At 35.7% G+C, this 25,048-nt stretch overlaps 1 protein-coding gene and 1 non-coding gene across 12 annotated transcripts in view; both read left to right on the top strand.

The window, feature by feature from the left end:
- The window catches only part of EYA4 (EYA transcriptional coactivator and phosphatase 4), a 299,220-nt gene that overhangs the window by 153,644 nt on the left and 120,528 nt on the right, over positions 1–25,048 (top strand). For all 11 annotated transcript variants that reach the window (XM_060167382.1, XM_060167383.1, XM_060167381.1 and 8 more), the window contains exon 3: positions 19,852–19,901. In XM_060167382.1, coding sequence (XP_060023365.1) covers positions 19,852–19,901 — 50 coding nt within the window. The remainder of the gene's footprint in view (positions 1–19,851; positions 19,902–25,048) is intronic.
- Positions 16,629–16,767, top strand: LOC132530964 (U8 small nucleolar RNA). Its single transcript, XR_009543969.1, has one exon. It is a non-coding gene; the product is annotated as a U8 small nucleolar RNA (small nucleolar RNA).

Genomic DNA, 25,048 nt, shown 5'->3' with positions numbered 1-25,048 from the left:
AAAGGTGTGAAAGGTTATATCAAATTTTATATTTTGAAAAATTGGCATATTATCCTGACCATTCCTAGACATGATGAGTCTTTCATTCCCCTGAAAGCTACCGTAGACAGCCTGTTAGGTACACCCTCTAGGTGGCAGCCTGGTTAAAGGGGAAGCAGAGGATTCAAGCTTACTGTGGTTCAGTCACTTGAATTTTCTTGTTGGATTGAGTCATCCTAGATTATAATGCTATCGATCACTTGATGGAGTAAACTGCTTGCTAGAGTCCCCCTAGAGTGGATCTTGTGGGTCAAAGTGGGGAACATATGGGCCTCTGTACGTTTTCTAAAAACGGCTTTGGCCTCTTGCTCTTGACCTTTCAGGATGAGAGATCTGTGTGTGCCAGTAAAAAATGGTTGGAGAGGGCTTCCCTGGTGGCGCAGTGGTTGAGAGTCCGCCTGCCAATGCAGGGGACACGGGTTCGTGCCCCGGTCCGGGAAGATCCCACATGCCACGGAGCGGCTAGGCCCGTGAGCCATGGCCGCTGAGCCTGTGCGTCCGGAGCCTGTGCTCCCCAATGGGAGAGGCCACAACAGTGAGAGGCCCGTGTACCGCAAAAAAAAATAATAATAAAAATTTTTTAAAAATAAAAAATGATTGGAGAAAGGTATTGAAATTGTAGTGACTGGAACATGACATGATTTTGTGGGGATGGAGGAAGAGCAATGACTCTGAGGCTGTGGGTAGAAAACTTTAGGTCTGGGAGATGCAGTAGTTGGAAGGACATTAATGATTTTTTGTTTTTCAGAGTCACCTTTAGCATCTTCCTCTTGGAGGAAAATGCTTTAGCGTGGCAGTCCCATCTGTTAGAAGCACCTTCAAGTTAGCTGACTCCTGGCTCTGCTATCCCCCTGCCAGACATCTCTGACATGTTTGGAATACCATTTCCCTTAAATTTACCAACAAGTCTATCATAACAGCAGAAGGTGGCCCAGCCCCACCTCTCATTCAAAAAGCCTCTGAACACCTTTTGATGTCTTCCCCATCATTCCCATAGCTGTTACTCATTCATTTCATAGAGCAAGCAAATGCCACTGGTTAGTGGTATGAACAAACAGAGATCGAACTGACTAGTTTGCAAAACAAGACTAGACTTAATCATTGGAGCTGCACTGGGAACCGTCAGGCCCACCAACTGACCTAGAAGCCACATTGGAGGCACCATGTACCTGTGCCTCCCCGACCAAGGCCATTCCCACTTGTGGGGTACCATCAAATGTAAAAGCCACTTTCTTTCTGGTGGCTCAGTGTGCATCTTGGAACTGTACTTGTCATTTAGATGACTTTTATGTTAGGGTTGACATAAGAGACATTCAAATGTTTAAGGATTATAGATCATATATCATCAAATGTGGAAGTCCATCCAAAATGAAGCCACCCTTGGTCACTCGGGAGTTTCATGGAGAGGTATTGACTTATTACTTATGTGTGCCCTGTGGGACATTATCTCTGTCTCCAATTAGAAGAGACGATATGAAATTTGTTCCTGATTTTAGCTGGTGTGATCAGTGACACGAGCTTGGTCCTGGAATGCATTCAGAGAAGACTCAACTCACTGGCCAGCTCATTGTGGATAACAGAATTGTCCAAGAGTTCCTCTTGTGAGGCACATTGGTATATATAGACCAAGTAGAAAGGTTGATACAGAAACTTAAGGATAAAGCCACCTGGTTGACTTTGATTGTTTCTGAGATTTGTTCTGCTAATTTGGTCTAGTGCTCTGGGAGGCATGGTTCTTCAAGTTGGTCTAATCTTGCTGCTTAGATGCGTTTAGATGCAGAGTTTGAGGAAATGGAGGACCCAATGATTCTGGTTTCTGGATTTATTTATATGGAAAATATGGGACAGTAAAAATAGACTTGGTGAAAAAGAATTGTAACAGAGCCTAACACTGGACATGTTAAATTTTGATAAGGCTGTGAGCTATTTATATAGAGATGTAAATTAGGAGAAAGTAAGAGTTTAGGACATAGAGGATGGATCTTAGGAGGTGATGAAAATTTGGGAATCTACAACGTATGGATAGTATTTAAGACATGAGAATAGGTGAGAGGGAGTGTGGAATTTGAGTGGTTTCGGGCAGATCATGCATTTTGCCAATAGCCTCACCTCCATTTGACCCACTTCACTCCTTCAAATTACCCACTTGGCTTCTGAATGTATTTGAGTTTGTCAGCCTTATCGGAAAAAGAGGGAAAAAGATTAAACAAACGATGCCTATAATTACTGCATCGATTACTAGGTGGTATTTGTTATACAAGGTCATGGACATAATTTGCTAAATGTTTATTTAAAAATAGGCTCTTAGGTTTTGAATTTTACGTTTTTTATATTCTAATATAGATACCACATCAGTAACCTGGCTAAGGAGGCTGCTGGAGTTTGCGGCGGCTGTTTAATTTTGATTCCATGTGGCCTTTTTCAAACCAGCAATTTGGGAGCTTATTGTACACACAGAAATTTTAAATTGTTTTTTTCTCCATTCTCCGTGGTTTTTCAGTTGTTGTCAGAATTACATGATTGCACTTTTGGTGTTTTTTTGTCCCCTCATGTTGGCTCTGTTTTATCTCTTAATTTCTAATATCCTTCCTAGGGATTTTTCACAAAGCTGTCTTATAATTAATTAGGCAATAATGAAAAGTGGCGGGAAATGCTATAAAAGAACCTGTGGGTATCTTATAACTCTGAAGAGGGTGGGTGCTTGATAGATTACTAGACAGTGTACAAAAGAGGAGATGACGCCACTAAGCGGGGAAGACACGAAGAGCAGGGGTCACAGAAGCAACCAGCCTGTGTAAGAGTTTATGGAGGGTGGGTGGTCAAGGATGCACCCCATGACACTGCAGTAACTGATTTATTTTCTTGATTTAAAAAACTTATGTGATTTCTACTGAACCTTAGAGTTGTCATGATTGAATAAACTTAGTCTTGATTTGCATGTTGCTTGGAAAGATACTCCTGCATTTAAGAAATAACAGTGGAGCACGGACACCATGCAAGTCACTGCTGTAATGTACCGGCTGCCAGCCATTCATAATAGCTTCACTTTTATCAGAATGTGGGACAGGCCCTCATTGATAGTACTTACATCACTGAAAGGTAGAACTGAAGGACTAAATAGAGGTTTTGGAGGTCAAGGTGCCATTTTCAGTATTTTTAAAAAAATTGTTTTTTTGAAGTATAGTTGATTTACAATATAGTGTAAGTTTAAGGTGTACAGCACAGTGATTCAGTTATATATATTTTATACATAGTAGTATGTATATGTTAATCCCAGTATCCTAATTTATCCCTACCCCCCATCCCCCTTTCCCCTTTGGTAACCATAAGTTTGTTTTCTGTATCTGTATTTTATGTATTTATTACTTTGTATTTTAATACATAAGGGAAACCAAACATTTACTCATAATAAGGCTCTTTTGGCTTTTAAAAACATCTAGTACCTTTGATTTTGGCTATTTTATTAACTCATTTGTACCTGGAGTGTATGTCATAATAATTAGCAGCATTGATTGACAGCTATAATGCCTGATTTTAAGCATGGGTAATGAAAGCAATTATAGGTAAATAAAATCTATTTTGTGGAGGGAGTCTTCAAAGTATGTGGTTTACTTTGAAAAAATAAATACTATACCACTGACACTCTGAGGTGGAAACCTTTATTTCACAAGAGGGGAAACAAATGCTCAGAAAGAACGGCTTATCTGTTTGTTCCAGGTCACATAATTAATTGGTGGCAGTACATTGGGGCTAGAAGGGCATCCCAACAATCTTTGTCCATAAAATGTTATTAAAAAACCATCAGTGTAATTTTCCTACTTAGTTATAACAGTCTAAAGTAAAAGTTTGCATTTACTTTTATGATCCAAGGGACATTTTATTGCCCTAATGTAAGCTGAGATAAAGATTACATTTCTCAGAAAAATTTTATTTATCTGTACTCTTTAAGAGTTGAAACTACAAATGGCATTTCTTTTCTTTTTTTTTAAACATCTTTATTGGAGTATAATTGCTTTACAATGTTGTGTTAGTTTCTGCTGTATAACAGAGTGAATCCGCTGTATGTATACATATATCCCCATATCCCCTTCCCCTTGCATCTCCCTCCCACCCTCCCTATTCCACCCATGGCATTTATTTTCATGTTTATATTTTCCTTATCTCAAAGTTTTCACCACACGTGGCTCATTGCCCTCCCCCCACTTCCCAACCCCCAACTGAGACTGGGAAAAAAAATTACCATACAGCCAACTTTCTTTAATTTATGAACTGATTTTGTCCTCAGGGTTTTGGGTATGGTTTGTTCAGTCTCTGTTGTAATAGGGACAGACATAGATTTTTACTTCCAAGAATGTTTCTTGAGCTCTTAAGAGTTTAGAAAATATTGAATAATTTATAATACCTTTAAAAAGTAGCCAGTTCAGAAGCATATTCTGTTGAACTCAACAACTCTGATGTATACCACGATACTCAAGGAGCTCTAACTACTTAAGATGATTCAGCTGCAAAGAAGACGTTGCTTTTAGTGATCCTAACCATACAAAGATCAAAGAACTGAATCTGTCAAAAGTGGGGTCTCTAAAATAGTGAATCAACCATTTTATTAACTCTAATAGACCCAGGCAGCTCTCTGTCAAGTAAGTATTGGAGTGGCATCAAAACCTGGGCTAACGTGTGCTGTGGGTGGGACATGGACCCTTATCCAGTTTCTCAGCAGCAACATCCGTGGCCAATACTGTGGGGAGATAGCGCCGTCTTCAGTCCCTAAGGGCACTGGGGTTTCTTGTAGTGCAGCCCAGACCTGAAATAGGTAATGGCTCTTCACCTAGTTCCGCCCTCGAAAATGAAAATGACTTCAAGAAACATTTGTGCTACAAATTACTCAGAATGAAGTATTGAATCCTTGGCTGTAGGTCTTTATTTTGAACGCTTTGCCTCACTGTATCAAAGAGTCACACTGTAGAGACCAAGAAAAATGAAAGAAAAAGAAACCATCCCAGAATTACACAGACAAATTGGAGGCAGTAATTCCCATAATGCCTGTAAATGCTAAATTGAAATATTGTTGGAGGAACTTATGAAATGAGCTTAGCTTTTTTTTTTTTTTTGAGATCTGTGAGACATATTTAAAAGAGCTAGATGGGGAAAGTTGCATAATATTGTTTTCTCAAAAGAAAACAATTCTTTTTTATAAACCTTTAGAAAAAAGGGGAACCTCAATGCCGGAGAATAGACTTATTTGCATTACCATTATCTCTTGAATTTAGCTCTTCTTGTTTCCTTTTCATTTCATTAGAACTTAACATATGTCTTCTTTTGAAAACATAAAAGGCTTTATTTTAGAAAATATTTTACATAAAATGATAACCTCTGAGTGAGCATGTCTAATTGTGTCCATCCCTTCCTCTACCTCAAATAAAAATACATTAAAAATGGATGAAATACAAATGCCTGTAATTATCTTTCCATTTTGTCAGCATGCACATATGTATGCCTAGGGGAAGAAGAAAAGTTTGTGCTTAATGGAGAGGCGTAATAATGAAAGTGAAATCTTACAAACTTTCTGCCTCAACCAAAAACAAAAAACATAAAGTGTTGGTTGGGACTTTAAATGAATACCAATCCTCATTTAATCCCTATTTAAATGAGTACCAGTTCTTAACTTGCCATGAGGTATTTCTCCTGCAGAAATGTTTCACTTCAAAAGAAACTCAAGTAAAATTTGCTTTTAGAAAATTTAATGCAGGGTTTTAAACTCTTCGAGTAGCTACACCAATGGGTTATGAAGGTGTCCCCATGATAGCAGGTTGACAGCCTAGGAATCAGGATAAATGCTTTAGATCCCAGTGAAAGACAGGAGCTGTTGATGGGGGTGACCTCTGACGACAAGTCATCTTACTATAAACAGAAAGGCGTGGAAAGCCATTGGTCAGAGCCAAGAGTGTTTACTCTCCTGGTCTCCTCCTAGTTAACCTAAATAACTGCACTGCTTCTAGAGCCTGCAGGTTCACGGCAGAGCAAGGTGTTTTTAAGGCTACCTGGATGTTGGTTCGAGACTATAAACCGTGCAGACTGTTCTGTAATCCTTGAACCGGGTTTCATCCTTCCTTACACTGGAGAGTGGAATTTATTGGCTGTTGAACTTCACACATACACACAAAACTTCCTTCCAAATAAAACTGGAATTAGTTTCAGGTTTTTGGACTTTGAATGAGGTAAGTTGTATTTAGCTTCTGATGGAGGCATTATAATTATTATTGTGTTATGTAGAAAGTCATTTAAGTATAAGCAGTTCTATCTCAGAGAAAAAATATTAGGTAAAATAAATTTGGATTTTTCTCAGTTTTAGCACAGAATGAGAGAAGAAATATGTACATAAAAATTGAGTGAGTAGGTCATTAAGTGAATAGGTCATTAAGAGAAAATCCCTAGTCTGCCCATGCTGAAACTTTTAAATACATTTTGTCTTTACTTCATAAAATTGAACCTCTGTAATTACCTTATGTTAATGCTGGGACAAATGCTGGTGATCCATTAATTGATAATTAATAGATTAGCTTTCATTAGAAAGTTTTAATAGTTGACTTTGAGGGGTTTTCCCTTATAATAAGGTGCATGCTGCAGTGTTTTAACGATTAATACCAGCCATTTAAATGAAAGGCTTTTTTTTCTGGATAACTTTTATTTTGAAATTTTGTGCCGAATTTGGGTTTTTCATTAGATTTCAAATGTAGTCATCACAATGATGTATTTTATATTTTTTGTGAGAACAAATATTTCCCTCTATTTATGGAAATTTCTTTTTTTCCCAAAACTATGATTGTAAGTTTAATTTTAACTTCTTAATGATACCTTAAGCTTCCAGCTGGTTTTTACCTTCATTTGGATGTGCACTTGAGCACGTGCTTTGATTTAAAACCTTGACGTGGAAGCCTTTGGAATGCTTTGGTTTAAATTACTTAAACATATTTTTTTATCGTTGAATCCCTTTTTATCTTTGAATGAAGAAAGAGTGTGAATTGGTGTTTTGCTGCATCAGGGAACTAAGCTGTGGGTGAATTGCCACAATAATTACAGTATCTTAAAGATTTGTTTCATTCAAGACAACTGAGGAAGGCTTTGCTCTGTTGGTACTGTTTTATTATTCTTGTGAGAAAAGCATAATTCTGGAGGAGAAAATGTCTTCTAAGTGTCTGATTTACTACCAGAGTTAGATTGTTTAGGGAACCTGTTTGAAGAAAAGGAGGATGAATTATCACAGCCAATAAGTTTTCCAGTTTGGTTACCAGGGTCTACTGAGCATCAGTCAGCGCTATCCAGTTTCCTGCTCCTTTCCTTAGTTGCGGTTACTGTTTTCTGGAATCCTGTGTAATTGAATAATGATGTTGCACTACCTTATTTTGCTTTTTGCCTGTCGGTTTGTTCTTTCACCCAACCTTTCCTAAACTAGTAAAATACTACTTATCAAAATAGCAACAAAAGCAAATACTAATAATCATATAATGTGTTGTTATAACTTCTTAGGGAGAGGGAGAGAGGGAGGGAGAGAGGAAGAGAGAGAGAAAGAAAAAGAGAGAGAGAGAGACCAATTTTTAAAATCTCTAATTTGATTTCTCTCTTTCCTCCTCCAAGTTCTTTACGAGTTACTGTTGTTAGAATTTTTGAAACTGTATGATCTGACTTTTTGAACTCAGCCACCCGCAGAAGGAAGGTCGTTGTGTGTGTCAGGGGCAGTCTCACATTTTGCTTTGGGGAAATACTATAAGCCAATTTCGAAGGTAATGCAGCTGTTGAAGAAATACAAAAGCCAGATGACTTCATAAGTGTGTAGTGAGGAAACCACGATAAATTGTCCTTAGAACCCGCTCTCAGAAAGCCGTTTTAATTGAGGTCAAAGAGGAAAAAATTGTAAGTATATCTCAATTATTTATTAGGTTTACCTAGAATGAGACCTTCACGACAGATAAACCTAATTTATAGTTCCTTTACTCTTTAACCCTTGAGTTTAACCACTGGGGGGATCTATTTTACATTGAGACTGCAGAGGGTACTTCATTCTTTATGATAGACACGTATTTAGGGTCACAGAAATTTTGAAATTACCTGACTAAATTTCACGTCCATCTAAAGAATCAACTTGTACATTTTAAAAGGCTTGCAATAAATTGCTTAGTTTTTACCTGGAGTTACACAGTTAATGGAACTATTTTTTCTGACCACAAATTTGTATGTGCGAAATACGTTTCACATGGAACTATTTTGTCTTTTGCCCTTAGCTTACAGGTAATTCAAAATGTTACTTTAATTTGATAGAAAATCTACTCAATCTACTCAAAACATAATTTGTGTTTTTTTAGTGTGTAAATTATGCCACAGAGTCTGTGTTTTATTAACTCTGCTAATGAAGAATTTCATTTTAGGATTAAAACCTGAGGAAAGGTGATTTATAAGCTTCTTACAACAATGGTTATGCAAGATGGACTTCATATAAAACTACTTTAGAATAGATTTTGAAACTCAAAATGTTGCTAGAATGTCTTTTAAAAATCAAGTTAAAATGCAGTATGCTACAAATACATTTTTGCTTATTGGGTATAGTTTAATTTTAAAAATAAAGAACATGATGCCAGAACCTCAGGATTTTCTCTTTAGAAGTTGCTATTTTAATGGAAGATCAAAAATTTAAAATTTACAAAATTTGAAAATATAGCTGTCCATTTATACTTCTTTTATCAACACGCTGTGCCAGACATATTTATATCCTATGTAAATTCATATTCAGATCAATCTACAGGTATATGTTGTTCAATTTAAAATTGTCTTTAACATTTTATTGTTTACATTCTACCTGTCAATTTGTTTTTAAAGTTAAAGACTTTCTCAGTTTTTCTTACTAGTTATTGTGATACCTTTGGGCACATTAGGAGAGTTTTCAAATATTCGTTGAAAATATTTTTTAAAGTTTACATATATATATTCAAACCTAAGAGAGATTTTAACAGAAACTTTTACTAAAATTCAACAATTATGTATTAATAAACCAGATTATCTCTATATTGATTACTGTTCAAATTGAAAAGGTTAGTTATCAATTGTACCTAGTGCACAAATGATATCAGGTGCACTAGAATATGTTACACAATGACTGATATCTGTACTTTAAAACAAATGATAGCTAGTCTACGCCTGTGGCCAAATTCTTTTGAAGTTTCATGATTAAGATGAGCTGAATTAGTTAAGTGGTAGAGGGCTGTGTAGTCTAGGGGCCAGTTGTGCTTGGCAGGTCATGATAAATGGAGAAGTTTTTCTTAACCTTGTGGCCAAAACATTCCAATATCTTAAAAAGGAAAAAGAAAACAAACATATAAAAAACGTTGTCAGAAACATTAGCAAGATTTCTCTATTTAGGGGAATAGGATCAATTCTTAAGATTATTTTTAAAGCGTTGTTTGTGTGAATTCATATATCTTCACTTGAATGGAGGGAAATCTAAAGCTATTCATATTGAATACTGGTGGATTTATTCTTTCCTGGTCAGTGAGAACGTGTACAGTAGAGTCAGCGATTTGAATTTAACTGCAATGGATTCTACCAAATCAACATTATGCTCATTAAGTATTTAGTTCTTAGTTTAGAATTGCACATTCCATTTTCCTTTTTGTTGTTTTAACATTATCTATCTTGTGACACCCAGAATTGCAAAGATACATGTTCAAAAGTATAAAGAACCTATACATACATAGGTAGCTATCTCTTATAGTTTATAGTGCACATTTGTGAGGAAAAAAAATCAGTTTAACACTTATCTGTCATATTTATGCCAAGTATCATGGCAATCTTGTCTTGTTTCCAGGCTTAGGAGGGGACCAACTTTCATTTGAACTGTAACATGATATGTTAAGGCATCTTATGGTTACTTTTGTGGCATTTTAAGTACTGTATTACTTTTGATATAGTCCCTGGTGGGTAGTAATGAAAAAACATACTGTTAGAAAGAGTTTGAAATTTTCTTGAATGTTTTATACAGTATATATGGAGTTTATGGCAGGTGACAAAAGACTATGGCATAACTAAGGAGAAAATGTACTCCAGAATTTTAAAAGCTCATGTGGCTTGACATTTGATTTAATACATATATACTGTACCTGAACAATTATGCTTTGTCTCCCTCAGTCATTGTTACTAAGTTGCTTTTTAAATATTTTCAACCTTGCAATGAACTCTCAAATAATTTGAACCCTATTGTGACAGTTGTAGTTGATGAAGAGTTATAGCCTATAGGATTTTTTAGCTTTAAAACATAATTCCTCCCCAGTGTGTAATTTTATATAACCTCCCTCCCCCAAACCTGGGTCCTGGAAGGCTCCTGCATTAAAGGCCAGAAATCAAGTAAGATCTTGCCATGACAGTCCAATACTAGAGGGGTAAAATAATTTCCACTTCAGGTTTTTGGTGGTGGCTTTGTTTTTATTAAACCTCTAATCCCACTATTATGAGCGTCTTATGTGTTGTTTTTTGTTTACAGTTGCAGTTAATAACAGAATATTCAATTGTATCTTTATACTTTGTCTATGAATAGCATTTAAAGAAGGGTTATGGCAATTTTCCTTTGGACCGAAGTAGATGCAGTAGAGTTCTCGCACACTTTTATAATAAGTAAGTGGTACCTTGGGCTTTTGGAAACCTATACTTAGTATTGCAGGGAGAAGCTTGAGTAAGCAATGATAAAAACATCGAAGAGGGATATAATAAGAAAAGGGAGGAGTAAAGAAACTTCCCTAACTCCATGAAAAGAATTTCAGAAATGTGTGAATTATAGAGCCGCAAGATTTTTGTTTCTAAGGAAGAATGACACATTATAACAATAGTTCTATTAGATTAGTTAGTAATTAGATTTTCACAAAGTCTGTCTCCAAAACTTTAATTTTTTGTCCACCATTTGGCAAAATGGTATTTTATTTTTTTGAAAAAACTCTCAATTTGTATGAGCATATTAAAACAGAGGTGTCTTTTTTAAAACTCTGTGTGACAACCTTTGTTTTCCAAAGATTCTTTTTTCATGCACTGAGTTTTTAGAAGTCAAGAACTGAATTGTAACATACCTAAAAAATGTAAAATAAGTCTTGCTGAGAAATGTGGAGACGTTTTCGTAGAAGCCAGTTTAGATAGTGTAAATTTGTATGGGAGAACAGCAGAATAGCAATTCTATGCTGATCTCCTCAACACAAATTATATTTACTTGGCTGAACAAATAATCGTAGTTATCACATTAAAGTGTACCTCCTGTGGTAAGTTCCAAAGTGGTATTAACTTGCAAATATTATATTTAGAAAAGGAACATATATTTTCTTTCACTACTCTAAGTAAATAAACACTAGAATAATTTTCGGCAAAAGCCTCTATTGCAAAAAATATATGTTTACTTGAGTATGCCAAGTGTTATTATTTTGACTCAATTTTAAAATTAATTCATATACCTACTTTTATATTTTCTTAGTTATGTTACTGTGTGCATCCTGAAGTAAAATAGAAAGGGACATCGTTTAATTCATATTTAGCTAATGCTGTTAATTAGAGAACAGGATGTTCAGGGGGAAGCACATCAAACTCTGAGCTTGGTTCAACTAATTGAAAAAATTAAATGTGTTAAAAAGGTCATCTAATGGAGATGTAGGAATTGAGAGGATAATTTACATTTCTAGAATAAAGCTGGAATAATTACAAGAAAAAATTTTAAGTTCCATTACATAATTTAAAATTCAAATATGACCAAATTCTAAGTATTAGAAAATATGAAAAAAATGGCACATAACAATTTATACCTCTCATTTTTTTTACTAAATTAGAACCTAATGGTAACTAAAGTTAGGTACCCATTCTGCTTTATCAGCAATTATTTATAATAATTTATCTAACCCAGTCATAAAATACATTTTATAAAGTGTGTACTAATACAAGACTCTAGGCATTGATACACTACAGTATTTGTATAAATATTATTTACTGAGTCATGTACATTTTGTAGTATTCACACTTGAAATACAATCAGAGCTGACAATTATTGTTAACATTAATTTTGTATCACTTTCTATATTCCAAAGAGTATTGCATGCAATAACCTACAATATAATTTGTATTGGAGGAAAGAATTTTATTTTTATATCTATATTTTATCCATTGTTTTCCTTAAACAGTAATGCATTCAAATCTATTTTTTATTAGATTCTCTACAGAGTTCAGTGAAGAAATAAAAATTGTCGTACATACCACCCACAAAAATATGTATAAGTTATTCATTACATCAGCAAATTTTCATTTATAAAGTTTTTATCTTGGATTTATAGTTTCAGAATTGATCTTTCATTATCACTGTATAGTATGCTCTAAGGCCTAATCGTTAAAGTTCACTTCAAAACAAAATAAAATTACAAAAGAGGTCTTTTTAAAATGTCTTCTTCCATTATTCCATCCTTTACGTTTTTTATTTATTTTTTTTGGCTGATTTGGGTCTTCGTTGCTGCATGCGGGCTTTTCTCTCATTGCGGCGAGCAGGGGCTACTCTTCGTTGCAGTGCGCAGGCTTCTCATTGCGGTGGCTTCTCTTGTTGCACAGCACAGGCTCTAGGCGGCGGGCTTCAGTAGTTGTGGCACGTGGGCTCAGTAGTTGTGGCTCACACCCTCTAGAGCACAGGCTCAGTAGTTTTGGCGAACGGGCTTAGTTGTTCTGCAGCATGTGGGATCTTCCTGGACCAGGGCTTGAACCCGTGTCCCCTGCATTGGCAGGCGGACTCTTAACCACTGCGCCATCAAGGAAGTCCTACATTTATTTATTTATTTATTTATTTATTTATTTATTTATTTATTTATTTATTTATTTATTTTGTAGTACGGGCCTCTCACTGTTGTGGCCTCTCCCGTTGCGGAGCACAGGCTCCGGACGCGCAGGCTCAGCGGCCATGGCTCACGGGCCTAGCCGCTCCGTGGCATGTGGGATCTTCCCGGACTGGGACACGAACCCGTGTCCCCTGCATCGGCAGGCAGACTCTCAACCACTGCACCACCAGGGAAGCCCCCTACATTTTTTTATTATTGATAATGTTTCAGGATTTATAAACAGCAAGATTACAAAATAATTGGGATAATTGGTTACAGCATTTTTAGAAGAAGGTGGATGGGATAAAAGAAACTGGTTTTTCTTTGCAATTTTTTTTACAAGTTAATTCTGTTTTCCCTCAAAAGATTGTAAGCCTCTCAAAGTACCTAGTGTTATAAAATGTGAAAAATTTTAAGTTGATTTTTATACTTGAATATAATTGTCATAATGCAAGACATTCTAGAGATTATATTTTATACATATATTTTCCCGACATTGGAAATATTCATTATTCTCAATACCAGATCCCACATTCTTTGTAATTGTTTAAAAAGTACAATTTATATTACTCATGTACATAACAGCCTAAAAAATTTGAAGAGTGAATGGTTTTGTGAAATAAGAACATCAGTTTTTTATAAGTGGCTAGCTAATGTAATATTGTTGACCAGTCTTTTCTAACCCCTTATTCTGCTTCATTTTCTCTTGGCAATCGTTGCTGCTGACTTTATATTCGTTGCTTATCTGGTCACATTTTTATTTTATATCTCCTCCACTAAAATGCATGATCCATGCAGGCAGGTTTTTGTTTGTCTAAGTCAGCGCTGTTCAACAGAAATATAGTCCAAACCACTTGTGATTTTAGCTTTGTTAGAAAAGTAAAAAGAAGGGATTATAACCCAGTACACCTAAATATCATTTTATTTATGAGTATAAAAAATATTGAGATATTTTCCCTTTTTTGCATACTAAGTCTTTGAAATCCCATGTGCCTTTTACATTTCCAGCACATCTCAGTTTACACTTAACCACATTTCAAGTTCTACATAGTCACGGTGTGTCTAGTGGCTACTTTGCTGGACTGTTCAGGTCTAGTTCATCGCCGTGCCTAGAAGGGTGCCTCATATACCCCAAGGCATTCAGTAAAGCCTTGTTGAATGAGTGGATCCTGATACCTCAGACGTACAACAGCAAAGACAACAAAACGGACGCTGTTTTATGCGTTAGACCATCTTTGCACTTGTTAGGGTGTTGGTACATGTTACTAGTGCTTGGTTAAAAAAAAGGTTACTTCAGTAGTCTAATTTAAAAGATTTATTAGATGGTTAATATATTGCAAGAAGTAACTTAGTAGTGTCAAAAATTGTTCCACAGAATGTTAGTTTCAACTCTTAATTTTAAAACAACCTGATAAAAGCAACTGGCAAATCTAGCATCAGAGAGAAAGGCTTGCTGTGGAGCATTCGGTTCTAATTCTGTCCCTGTTAGTGCTAGCTGTGTGACATTGCCAAGTTGTTTAACCTCTCTGAGCCTTGGTTTTCTCATTTGTAGAAGGAGGATTTCATCCATCACTCCTGTTTTCATAGATTAAGTGATATTACATATATATAGTCCAGTACAATGAGTGGAAAAGAATACTTAATAAATGGCAGCAATTATCATTATTATGATATATTAAAAATTGAACTTTTAAATATTAAGGTGTTTTGATCTTCATTTTAAAAAGATTAGTTTATATGTTTATGAATTTTAGTTTTTTAACATTTACTCGTTAAAATGCCCTCAGAGATCAGGATTTAAAATTTACTACATAATTGCTTGCAGATTAATCTTTTTAGTTCTCAGCATCATCATCTGTGAATTGGGATAAAAAGTAGTATCGCGCTTCCCTGGTGGCGCAGTGGTTGAGGGTCCGCCTGCCGATGCAGGGGACGTGGGTTCGTGCCCCGGTCTGGGAAGATCCCACATGCTGCGGAGCGGCTAGGCCCGTGAGCCATGGCCTCTGGGCCTGCACGTCCGGAGCCTGTGCTCCACAACGGGAGAGGCCACAACAGTGAGAGGCCCACGTACCACAAAAAAAAAAAAGCAAACAAACAAAAAAAATTCAGTGTTTGATGTTTGTATCTTCATTACATACTAATAGTTATTTTCTTGAAATAAACTCTTAATTCTTTTTCACCTTGCTTTGATTTTTTTCATGTACTTTTATAACATTAAGGGTTAAAATTCATATTTTTGCCGCCAATTAAATGCATTTAACATTATTTATCTTTTTTCTCTTGGCATCTTTTTGGCTCATTTCCTTGTGTGTCTTATGAAAACTAAGATTTGGATTTAAGTTATGGGCATGAAATTCTGCCTCGTTTCTTGGCCTGCTTGTTTCAGCTTTATTCAAAACAAATTCAAAACTAAATTAGTGGTCATTAAAGACAAAATTCTACGTATTTTGTAAGAATAGTGTTCCTTTAATAGTGTGTATAATTCAGCAGTCACTGTTTAATGAAGTATTGATCTCTCAAATGGGACAGTGTGTTTAAATTTAGGTAAAACTGTCCATTTGGCTTCTAATTCTGTGATCAAGACACTGTGAACATACAAGTTTCTTTATTTAAAATTTTTATTTATTATTTTTTATTGTAGTAGAGTTGATTTACAATGGTGTGCCGATCTCTGCCGTACAGCAAAGTGATTCAGTTATACACATACACATATTTTTATATTCTCGTCCATTATGGTTTATCACAGGGTATTGAATATATTTCCTGTGCTATACAGTAGGACCTTGTTGGTTATCCATTCTAAATGTAATAGTTTGCATCTACCAACCCCAAACTCCCACTCCATCCCATTCCCTCCCCCCACCCCCTTGGCAACCACATGTCTGTTCTCTATATCTATGAGTTTGTTTCTGTTTTGTACATAGGTTCATTTGTGCCATATTTTATGATATAAGTGATATCATATGGTATTTGTCTTTCTTTCTGACTTACTTCACTAAGTATGATAATCTCTAGTTGCATCTATGTTGCTGCAATGGCAGCATTATTTCCTTCTGTTTTATGACTGAGTAGTATTCCATTGTGTGTGTGTGCATGTGCGTGTGTGTGTGTGTGTGTGTGTGTGTGTGTGTACACACACACTACATCTTCCTTATCCATTCATCTGTCAGTGGGATAAGTTGTTTCCATGTTTTGGCTATTGTGAAACAGTGTTACTATGAACATAGGGGTGCATGTATCTTTCTGAATTATAGTTTCATCTGGGTATATTCCCAGGAGTGGGATTGCTGGATCATATGGTAATTCTATTTTTAGTTTTCTGTGGAACCTCCATACTGTTTTCCATAGTGGCTGTACCAACTTACATTCCCACCAACCGTGTAAAAGGGTTCCCTTTTCTCCACACCCTCTCCAGCATTTGTTATTTGTAGACTTTTTTAATGATGGCCATTCAGACTGGTGTAAGGTAGTACCTCATTGTAGCTTTGATTTGCATTTCTCTAATAATTAGTGATGTTGAGCATCTTTTCAGGTGCCTATTGGCCATCTGTATGTCTTCTTTGGAGAAATGTCTATTTAGGTCTTCTGCCCATTTTTCGATTGGGTTGTTTGTTTTTTTGTTGTTGAGTTGTATGAGCTGTTTGTATATTTTGGAGATTAAGCCCTTGTCTCTCGCATCATTTGCAAATATTTTCTCCCATTCTGTAGGTTGTCTTTTCATCAGGTAGGTTAATTCTTACCTGTTCTTCTTTTTGGAAGTCAGAATAGAACATGGTGATTGGAGCTTGCATGACTCGTGATTAACGTCTCTGCGTAATCAGGACTTGCAAAACAAGTTTCTTAATGATCATCTAACTTTTTTCCATCAATTCAGAGGAAAGATGGGGTTTTGAAGTATTTTAAAGAAGGCATAAGTTAACTTTTTTTTTTTTGATCTTTGGTATTACCAAAGTTTTTTCAAGGACAGATTAAAAGGTCAGATCACATTCTACTTTATACTTTGTTTCAATCAATAACAGTATTCTGTCAAGTCTGTCTTAGAAGTATCTATCAAAAACATCCTCTCAACTCTCCCCATGGCTCCTATCTTAATTCAGGCCTTCACCATCTCTCACTGATGGATTGAATGATTCACTTAGTGAACTCGTATTTGGGGACTCTCTTAATCCATTTGGGCTGCCATAACAAAATACTGCAGGTAGTTTATAAACAACAGACATTTATTTCTCACCATTCTGGAGGCTGGGAAATGCCAGATGGAGGCTCCAGCACGGTTGTATGTGGTGACAGCCCACCTCCTGGTTTAGAGCCAGTGACTTTCTCTCACTGTGTGCTCACATGGTAGAAGGGCTAGGGAGCTCTGTGGGGTCTCATTTGTAAGAGCATTAATCCCATTTGTAGAGCCTTCATTTTCATGATCTAAGCACCTCCCAAAGGCCCCACTCCCTAATTCTGGGGGGTGAGGATTATACATATGAATTCTGAAGGGGTACAAACATTCATACCATAGCAAGGAGCATCTATTCAAGGCTAGGGATTAGTGATATACAAGATCAATGCCATGTCTGCTTTCATGGAATGTATACTTTCTCTCTTGCTGCATTAGGCTCTTATCTGTCTCTCAGTCCTCAGCCTGTCCCCTTCCACACTACCTCCTGCACCATCTCTACCCAGTCTGTTTCTTAAAATCCTTCATTGGTCTTCATTGTCCAAAGATTAAATTCCAAATTCTTTACCATTTATAAGGTCTTCATCATATGGTTCCTCTGACAAACCCCATGAAGTACCTACTTTTTCCAGATTTCGTCTTTGAAGCCTATGTCCTTTAAGACTTAGTTCAGAAGTCACTTGCCTCTGAACAAGTAGATTGTCCTCTGAACATCGACCTCACTGCATAGACCTCTCCTATAGTAGTCATGGTATCCTAAATATTATTGTTCCCTCATTCGACCATGAACAAATGAATAAAACCCCTAAAAAGAATTACTTTGAAGAATGCAAAGTTCTAACAATATCTAAAAGAATATCTATATCTACTTCAATCTTTCATCATATTCTTATTAAGCATAAGCTATGAATCTGGGACTGTGCAAACTAGATAGTAAGTCATCAATAGATGTGTTCTCTGGCATTACAATTACTACTTTAAGAATAAATTAAAATAATAAGAACTTTCTGGTTAGTTATTTGGAGAAAGATGTTATGTAAAGCCATTGGTATTAAAGATTTTTTAAAACCTTTGTTTTTTAAACCATAGGAAGCTTGTCTCATTCTGACTTTTGCTTGGAAGTATCTGTCTAGTTTGCTTGTGTGATCTGGAGCTCCTTTAGTCAGTCCCAAAGTCAAGCTATCATAGTCTTTCAGAAAGTGACATTCACTTTGAAGTGATTTCTACGTATTCATTGGGCAGTTCATATAGTTTCTGGTGATGAATCATAGGGAAGAACCAGTGGGAAAGAAGGGTTTTATTATCGTGTCCTTCCCTTTTAGTTCTTATTTTTCTTGGAGTTTTTAAGGGACTTTTGTGGGTTTCATAGTGAATTTTATGCTTACATTTTAAGAAAAGTTTTCCTTTTTCCCTTTTTTTTTAAACTAATTACTCAAAAATATTTCTTCACCCTTCCATCTCTTGGTGCTAAGTTTCATATTAAGAGCATAGAATACGTTACGTAATAGGACAGAGATAATAATTTCTTTGCTAACCAGTTTTATTTTCATACTGTATGAATGTATACACGGGATGCAAAAAAGAGTATAGTTAATCAAGCCAAATACTTGATTTCCCCAATTATAAAACGTCTAGGCTTAAAACTGAAAGCAAAAACATGGCTTTTTGAAAGTGTAAGGATCTTTTTTTTTGTATTTGTATTTTTAAGTCAGAAGAGGAAAGAGTTACTTTGTGAGCTGGAAAGACAATGCTGTATCTTTAACATTTAAAACTTACTCTTACGTGATGCCGTTTGTATCACAGTTCACACTTATGTAGTATACTCATGGTGTAAATTCAGGAGACTTATTTTCACTTCCAAGCTACATATTAGAAGTTAAAGTGCCTTGGATTCTGTAGGTTGCGTAAATAGACCATGGCAATGTAAACACTCAGAGTGTATGACAATGGACTTGTTAATGTATACTGTTTATGATACATATTAACTAAGGAATTTTTGAAACGGATTTACTTTGCATATAATGTACCATTAAGACCATAATAATCAGACATAGTTATCTGTGCTTGAAGTTAAATTGTGAAAGGCAATGGATGTGTGCTTTACCTTATTTTAGAGGATGTATCACACACTTTTGTCCAGAAATGGATAGTGTGTCCTAAAGTAAAAGTTATTTTCATTCTTTACCTTTTGTGGGTTAAAAACCACAAAGTTGAAATACAGTCTGCAAAGTATACTCTAAATATATATGAGATGCCTGTGAGCAATGCCGAAACTTAATTGATATGCTGAGAAGTATATAAAACATACAGCCACTGGATTGAGAAAATGAAAATTAATATATGAATGTTTTAGCTAACACTGTGCTTTGCCCCCAGAAGCTCTTGTTTATTATTGTGCGCTTTAGTAGGAGACAGAAGCAGTATCAACTGGAAAAACATTTCTTAGTGAATTGAGAGCAGTATGACTTTCCAGTTCCTAAGTGGGAAACCTGGTTCTTTGGTTTCTTTGTTCCTAGTTAAGCTAGTCCCAAGCTATTTTAGATGAACATTTTACATACTCATGGAGTCTAGGGAAGTGCCTTTGACAGCTGTTCATAGGATAATAGTGAAATACACTATTTAATACTGCATGCTACCGCTGTAAAATGTGGGGAGTATCTTATAGAGATCTTGGTGAGCAGAGCTATAGCCACTTTAAGTTTAACAAGTGTGTGAACCTGAATGAGGAAGTTGTATTTTCATATGAGACTAACTAGTACTCTTTTCTTACAGGTAAAGAAAACGTGCATAGAATCAGATGTTCCAGAACCCCAGAATTCCAGGTACAGTAAAATAGAGGCCAAGACTTCACTAAGAAAAATTGCAATTTTTGAGAACTAATAAGACATTAGACTCCAGATACAACTGTGTTTTAAAACACTGAGTTTAAGAACTTATCTGTATGGAAATTACACATTAGACTGGCTAGGATGCCATTAATCATAATATTAATAAAAAGGGCACTGATTGAAGTCAACTTTAAAGAACAATAGTGGGAACATCTCTAGGAACACTTGAAAGCATTCATTATTTTAAGTTCACCCTCATTTTTCTTTCTAATCTCTTCTTATAACGTATTCATATTTGAAATTTTGCCAGAAACTGAATGCCTGTTAAATCTGTGTTTACCAAAAATCTACTTTTTTTTCAATCAAACATTGCTAGATTTTGAGAATGCCATCAAAGAGAAAAGATAAAAATTAACTTGGCATTCTCTTTATGGTCATATAGAGCTTGAAGAAATGATGAATTAAAGTGGTCAGGCCACTACATACAGGAGTTAGCCCCATTTAGTTGTTTGTGGTTGGACCAGATGCCTAACAGACATTTTTAGGTCTATACGTTTTCATTGTTTTTATTTCAAAATTTTAAATGGGTAAGTAAAAGTATTTTAAATATCATAACAATAGTAAACGCATATCCTTCATATGATATAAATGATATAAGTTAACTTCTTGCATTAAGAAATTTGTTTAACGGTGAGATGGGTGTTAGTTTATTTTGTCCTACTTACTCCAGCTTATGATGTATGTAGTGATTCTCTTGGTATAGTAAAACAATACAGAGCTAGGTAAAATGTTAATGACCACCATATTTTCCTTTTGGAAAGCAAGTATATATTATATACAGTCCATTCACAGTTTGAGTAAATCTTCCTTTGTTTTATGTAATATGATATTCTTATAATTAATTCCTAGATATATTATAGTGAAATGATTGCGTGTGGTCTTTTTTTTGGATCATCAAAAGTATATAATATGATATAGGGTTTTTGACATATGATCTTTGTCTTTTACAATTAGACATCAAAATAGAACCAAATACTTTTAACTTATTGGAGCTTTAGGCAATGGATGAACCATTAAATTTTTCCGACAAAGCAAAGGAATTCCAGGATGCATGGAGAGGGCAGACTCAAGCTCTAGTCCTTGTGGGCATTTCCTTCCTGACCATTTTGCTGACCTCTGTGAGAAACCCACCTATGACTTACAGTTTAACTAATTAGATAATCTTTGCAAGTAGCTGGTCTTGAGGTTTAGTAGGGAAAACAGAACATATAATTATATTCTTTTTATTAATATTGTATATCAAAATGTTTTACTCTTTAGGCCGCTCGGGATTTTTGGACAGATAGTGTTAGTGCTTGAACAAATTTTAAACAAGCAGAAATGCACCAAAGTGATTCAGTGTTTTCAATTTATATCAGTAAGTTAGAAAAGAAAGAGAGAATTCAGATCTCAATGTATTTAAACCTGGAATTAGATCATTCTCATTTATCTAGCAAATCCCAACCCATATGGCCTTAAAAGTGCCATTTTATTTTTAAGATCAATAACAGTTGTTTTTAAAAGATTGTTTTAAATATATTTTGTTATATATTATTATTATTATATAATAGAAACTAATTGAAAAGTGTCTTGACCTCTTGGAAACTACTAGTTGGTTGCCATGGATTAGCTGCTTCTAAAAGTTTCCTAATCTGCAATATATGGGTAAAATTAGGCAAATCAATTTCTAAGGATTCTAAAGCTTTGTGATATAAAAAACAAACACACAGGGGCTTCCCTGGTGGCGCAGTGGTTGAGAGTCCGCCTGCCGATGCAGGGGACACGGGTTTGTGCCCCGGTCTGGGAAGATCCCACGTGCCATGGAGCGGCTGGGCCCGTGAGCCATGGCCGCTGAGCCTGTGCGTCCGGAGCCTGTGCTCTGCAGCGGGAGAGGCCACAACAGTGAGAGGCCTGCGTACCACAAAAAAACAAACAAACAAACAAACACATAAAGCACCCTTGTTTATAAAAACCGGAGATGGAAAGGCCTTCAAGAAAACTTAGAATCATTTATTGATTCAGTGTTGCCCAGACATTTTAATAGTGTCTGGTCCCTCCTCCTAACTTATGGTGCAAATGACAACCTCCACACCCTCATAGTGTCAATAACAAAAAGAGGTGGATATTCTTGGATTCTCTATTTATTCACAGATATTAGGTCTGGGAGTGGCAAAATGGCATTAAGTCAGTGCAGTGATGGAACACCAAGAAAAGAATAAAGATACGCAATAGAACATCTTGCACAAAAAGGATACAATAACTTACTGAATAGTCAACGAATCAAGGGATGCCAAAATTAATAATTATTATATGCATGTACTGAGGTTTAGTTTTTATAAACAATCAGAAAAAACATGAAGATGCCTTTATTATAGATAATGGACAGCATTCCTTTAGCATATACATGTATGGGTACATTCTTTTTTGCTCATTAAGAACCACAAATATTCATATATTCTCTCTCTCTCCCCCATGCCTCCCTCCTTCCCTCCCCTCTGTGTGTGTTTATATGTGTGTAGGGGGGGCGGGGAGAGAGAGAAAGAGAGTTAAGGCCTGGGGCTAGGTAATTCTATTCTAAACAAATCTATAGTAAAGAACTGAGCTCAAAATGAAATAAGGTATCAGCATAAAATGCATGGGAGCTGGAGACCCACTGCCTTATAAAATGCTCCCTCACTTGGAACCTAAAGCTAATATCATTCATTTATTTAGCTAGCTTTATAGTATGTTGGTTTTGGATTTGAAAAGATTAGAATAAATGCAGATGGAAAGTGTTTTTACAGTAGGGAAGTAATTAAATTGGGCGTGGAAACTTTGCCAGGGAAATTTTTGGAGTGACATATGTGTATCAGCAAATTCTTTGTCTTGCTTGGCCTTAATTCCTCTTTTGGAAAGAGATGCTTGGCCCGCAGATGTGACTGGTAGATTAGAAAAAAGAGAATTTACAAACCCATACAATATAAGGAAGGTAAAATGTCTTCTTAGAAATAATATTATGTGTATATACTGAAAGTCAGACGTTAGGGACAGTATTCTCTCAGTTTCATAAGACTGTATTGAACTTGATGTCATATGGAAAGCGATAGAATGTGCTTCATGGAAAAACTGACATTCCTTAAATGTACTTTTTTTGTTGTTTTACTTTCCTCTGTGTCGTAACCATGTTGAGAATGTAGTGTTGTTGGCCTTTGTTCCTAAAACCTACGTTAACCTTCAAATGGGTACATGAGAAAACTAAAATTTATATTTCTCATGCTTTACCTTTCCCTAAAATTAAGTCTATTACTAGACAGACCATCTTAAAACAAAATCTGAATTATCATTTTTATGTTGATTTTTTTCTATATTCATGGTGACTTTATTTGTGTAGATTTGTGTCTAACATGTGCCATCCCTGAAAATACATGGGTTTTTTTTAAATTTAAAATAATAGATATCTCCTGGAGTGAAATTAGAAGTTTCTATGAGTCTCCCTTTTTTTTTTTTTAACTCTTCTACTTTTCATTTATGAGGTGAGGAAATAATTTATCTAATTCTTTAATTGCATTCTTGGCAAATATCTTAGAGTACCTCTATGTTAAAATAGTCCCCATAATACCTGAATGATTTCTCTGGTAAACTTCTGTTTCTCTTTATTTTTCCCTTTTTGGGCCACTAACTAGTAGAGCATTTTCACCAAGAAGAGATCAAGAACTTAGAAAGGAGATAAAACTCAAATCAGCCAGTTTTGTTATATACTTGTTCTGTTAATTAAGGAGTAAATGGAAATAAAAATCTTGGTGAAATTGAGCTATGAAGTGACTTCTGGGAATTATACCAGTTCTTTTCCTATTATTGCTCTGTCTCATTGTGGCTACACTCTTGCCAGAAGATTACAGTAAAGAGATCTAAAGGAGAATATGAAAGTATATATATAGGAAGTACTTATGGTACATATGAGCTAAGATGATAGTTTTTGCACATGGAGAATAAAAAAGATTCTGTGGGTAATGATGAGGGTGCCCTAGTCTATACTAACTACAACCATCAAGAGAAAGACAGAACAAATCTGCAGCTTTTAAGGAAGCATTGGAATTAATCTCAGTTTAATATCATAATATTTAAGTGAGCCTCAGGAAGTTTATCTATTCAATGTTTATGTGTAAAAGCTTAAAAATGCAACTAATTCATCTTATGTAAATAGTTATGATATGACAGTGTTATATTTAAAGTATTAAGTTATACATGATTATTTTCTAGCAAAATAATTATTGCAATAATTCCAGAAGCCTGAAATGTTTATCTGTATATAATTGCCTGTCAAAAAATTAAATGCTATATTGTTTTCATAGCAGTGAAAGCTGAGGGCCCCTTGGTGAAAACACACATTGTATTTCACTGTGTCAAATTAGAGGTCCATTTAGCCCAAAATTCTGTCTCCAAGAAGCATCAAAAATTATTAATACCAGGTTGCATTTCCTCAAACCTGAAAATGTCAAGATGTAGTTCCAATAAACTTAGATTCTTTCAGTAACACAACCTAACTGTATAGTCCATGGAATTATTTAACCATTTCTTTGACTTAGTAATACATCATTGACTATCTTCAGATCCTGAGATTTTATTCTTGATCATTTTTAGCTTTCCTTCCATTTCATTTTTTTTTTTTTCACATATAATCTCTGTTCACAACTCTTGACGTAGCCCACCATGTCTAGAATGCTCTGGCCACTTCCTATTACTCTAGCCTCAGTGTCAATCAGCCTTCCCCTGTAAGAAGATTTACAGATGTCATGCTCCTCCCTCCACAGAAGCTGGACTGCTCCTTCCCCTCTTGCACTACCCTCCCCCTCCCAGCTTTGCTCACCTGCTGAATTTCAACTCATCCTTCAGATCTCTGCTCAGTACATCTTCCTCAGAGTAGCCTTTGCTGCTTCTGGTCCCACCGTCATCAGGGCCTCACGGCCTTCTCCTTCACAGTTGCCTCGTTTAATTAATGCCTGACTCATGCACTACACTATAAGCTCCACAGAGTGAGGGATCATCTCTGCTTTCTTTTGTTCCCCATTGTAACATTAGGATATAGCACAGGGCCTGGCACAAAGCAGGTCCTCAGTACATAC

This window comes from Lagenorhynchus albirostris, chromosome 12, assembly GCF_949774975.1.
Source record: "Lagenorhynchus albirostris chromosome 12, mLagAlb1.1, whole genome shotgun sequence".
Taxonomy (NCBI): Eukaryota; Metazoa; Chordata; class Mammalia; order Artiodactyla; family Delphinidae; genus Lagenorhynchus; species Lagenorhynchus albirostris.
This window is presented reverse-complemented; position numbering and strand designations above follow the sequence as displayed.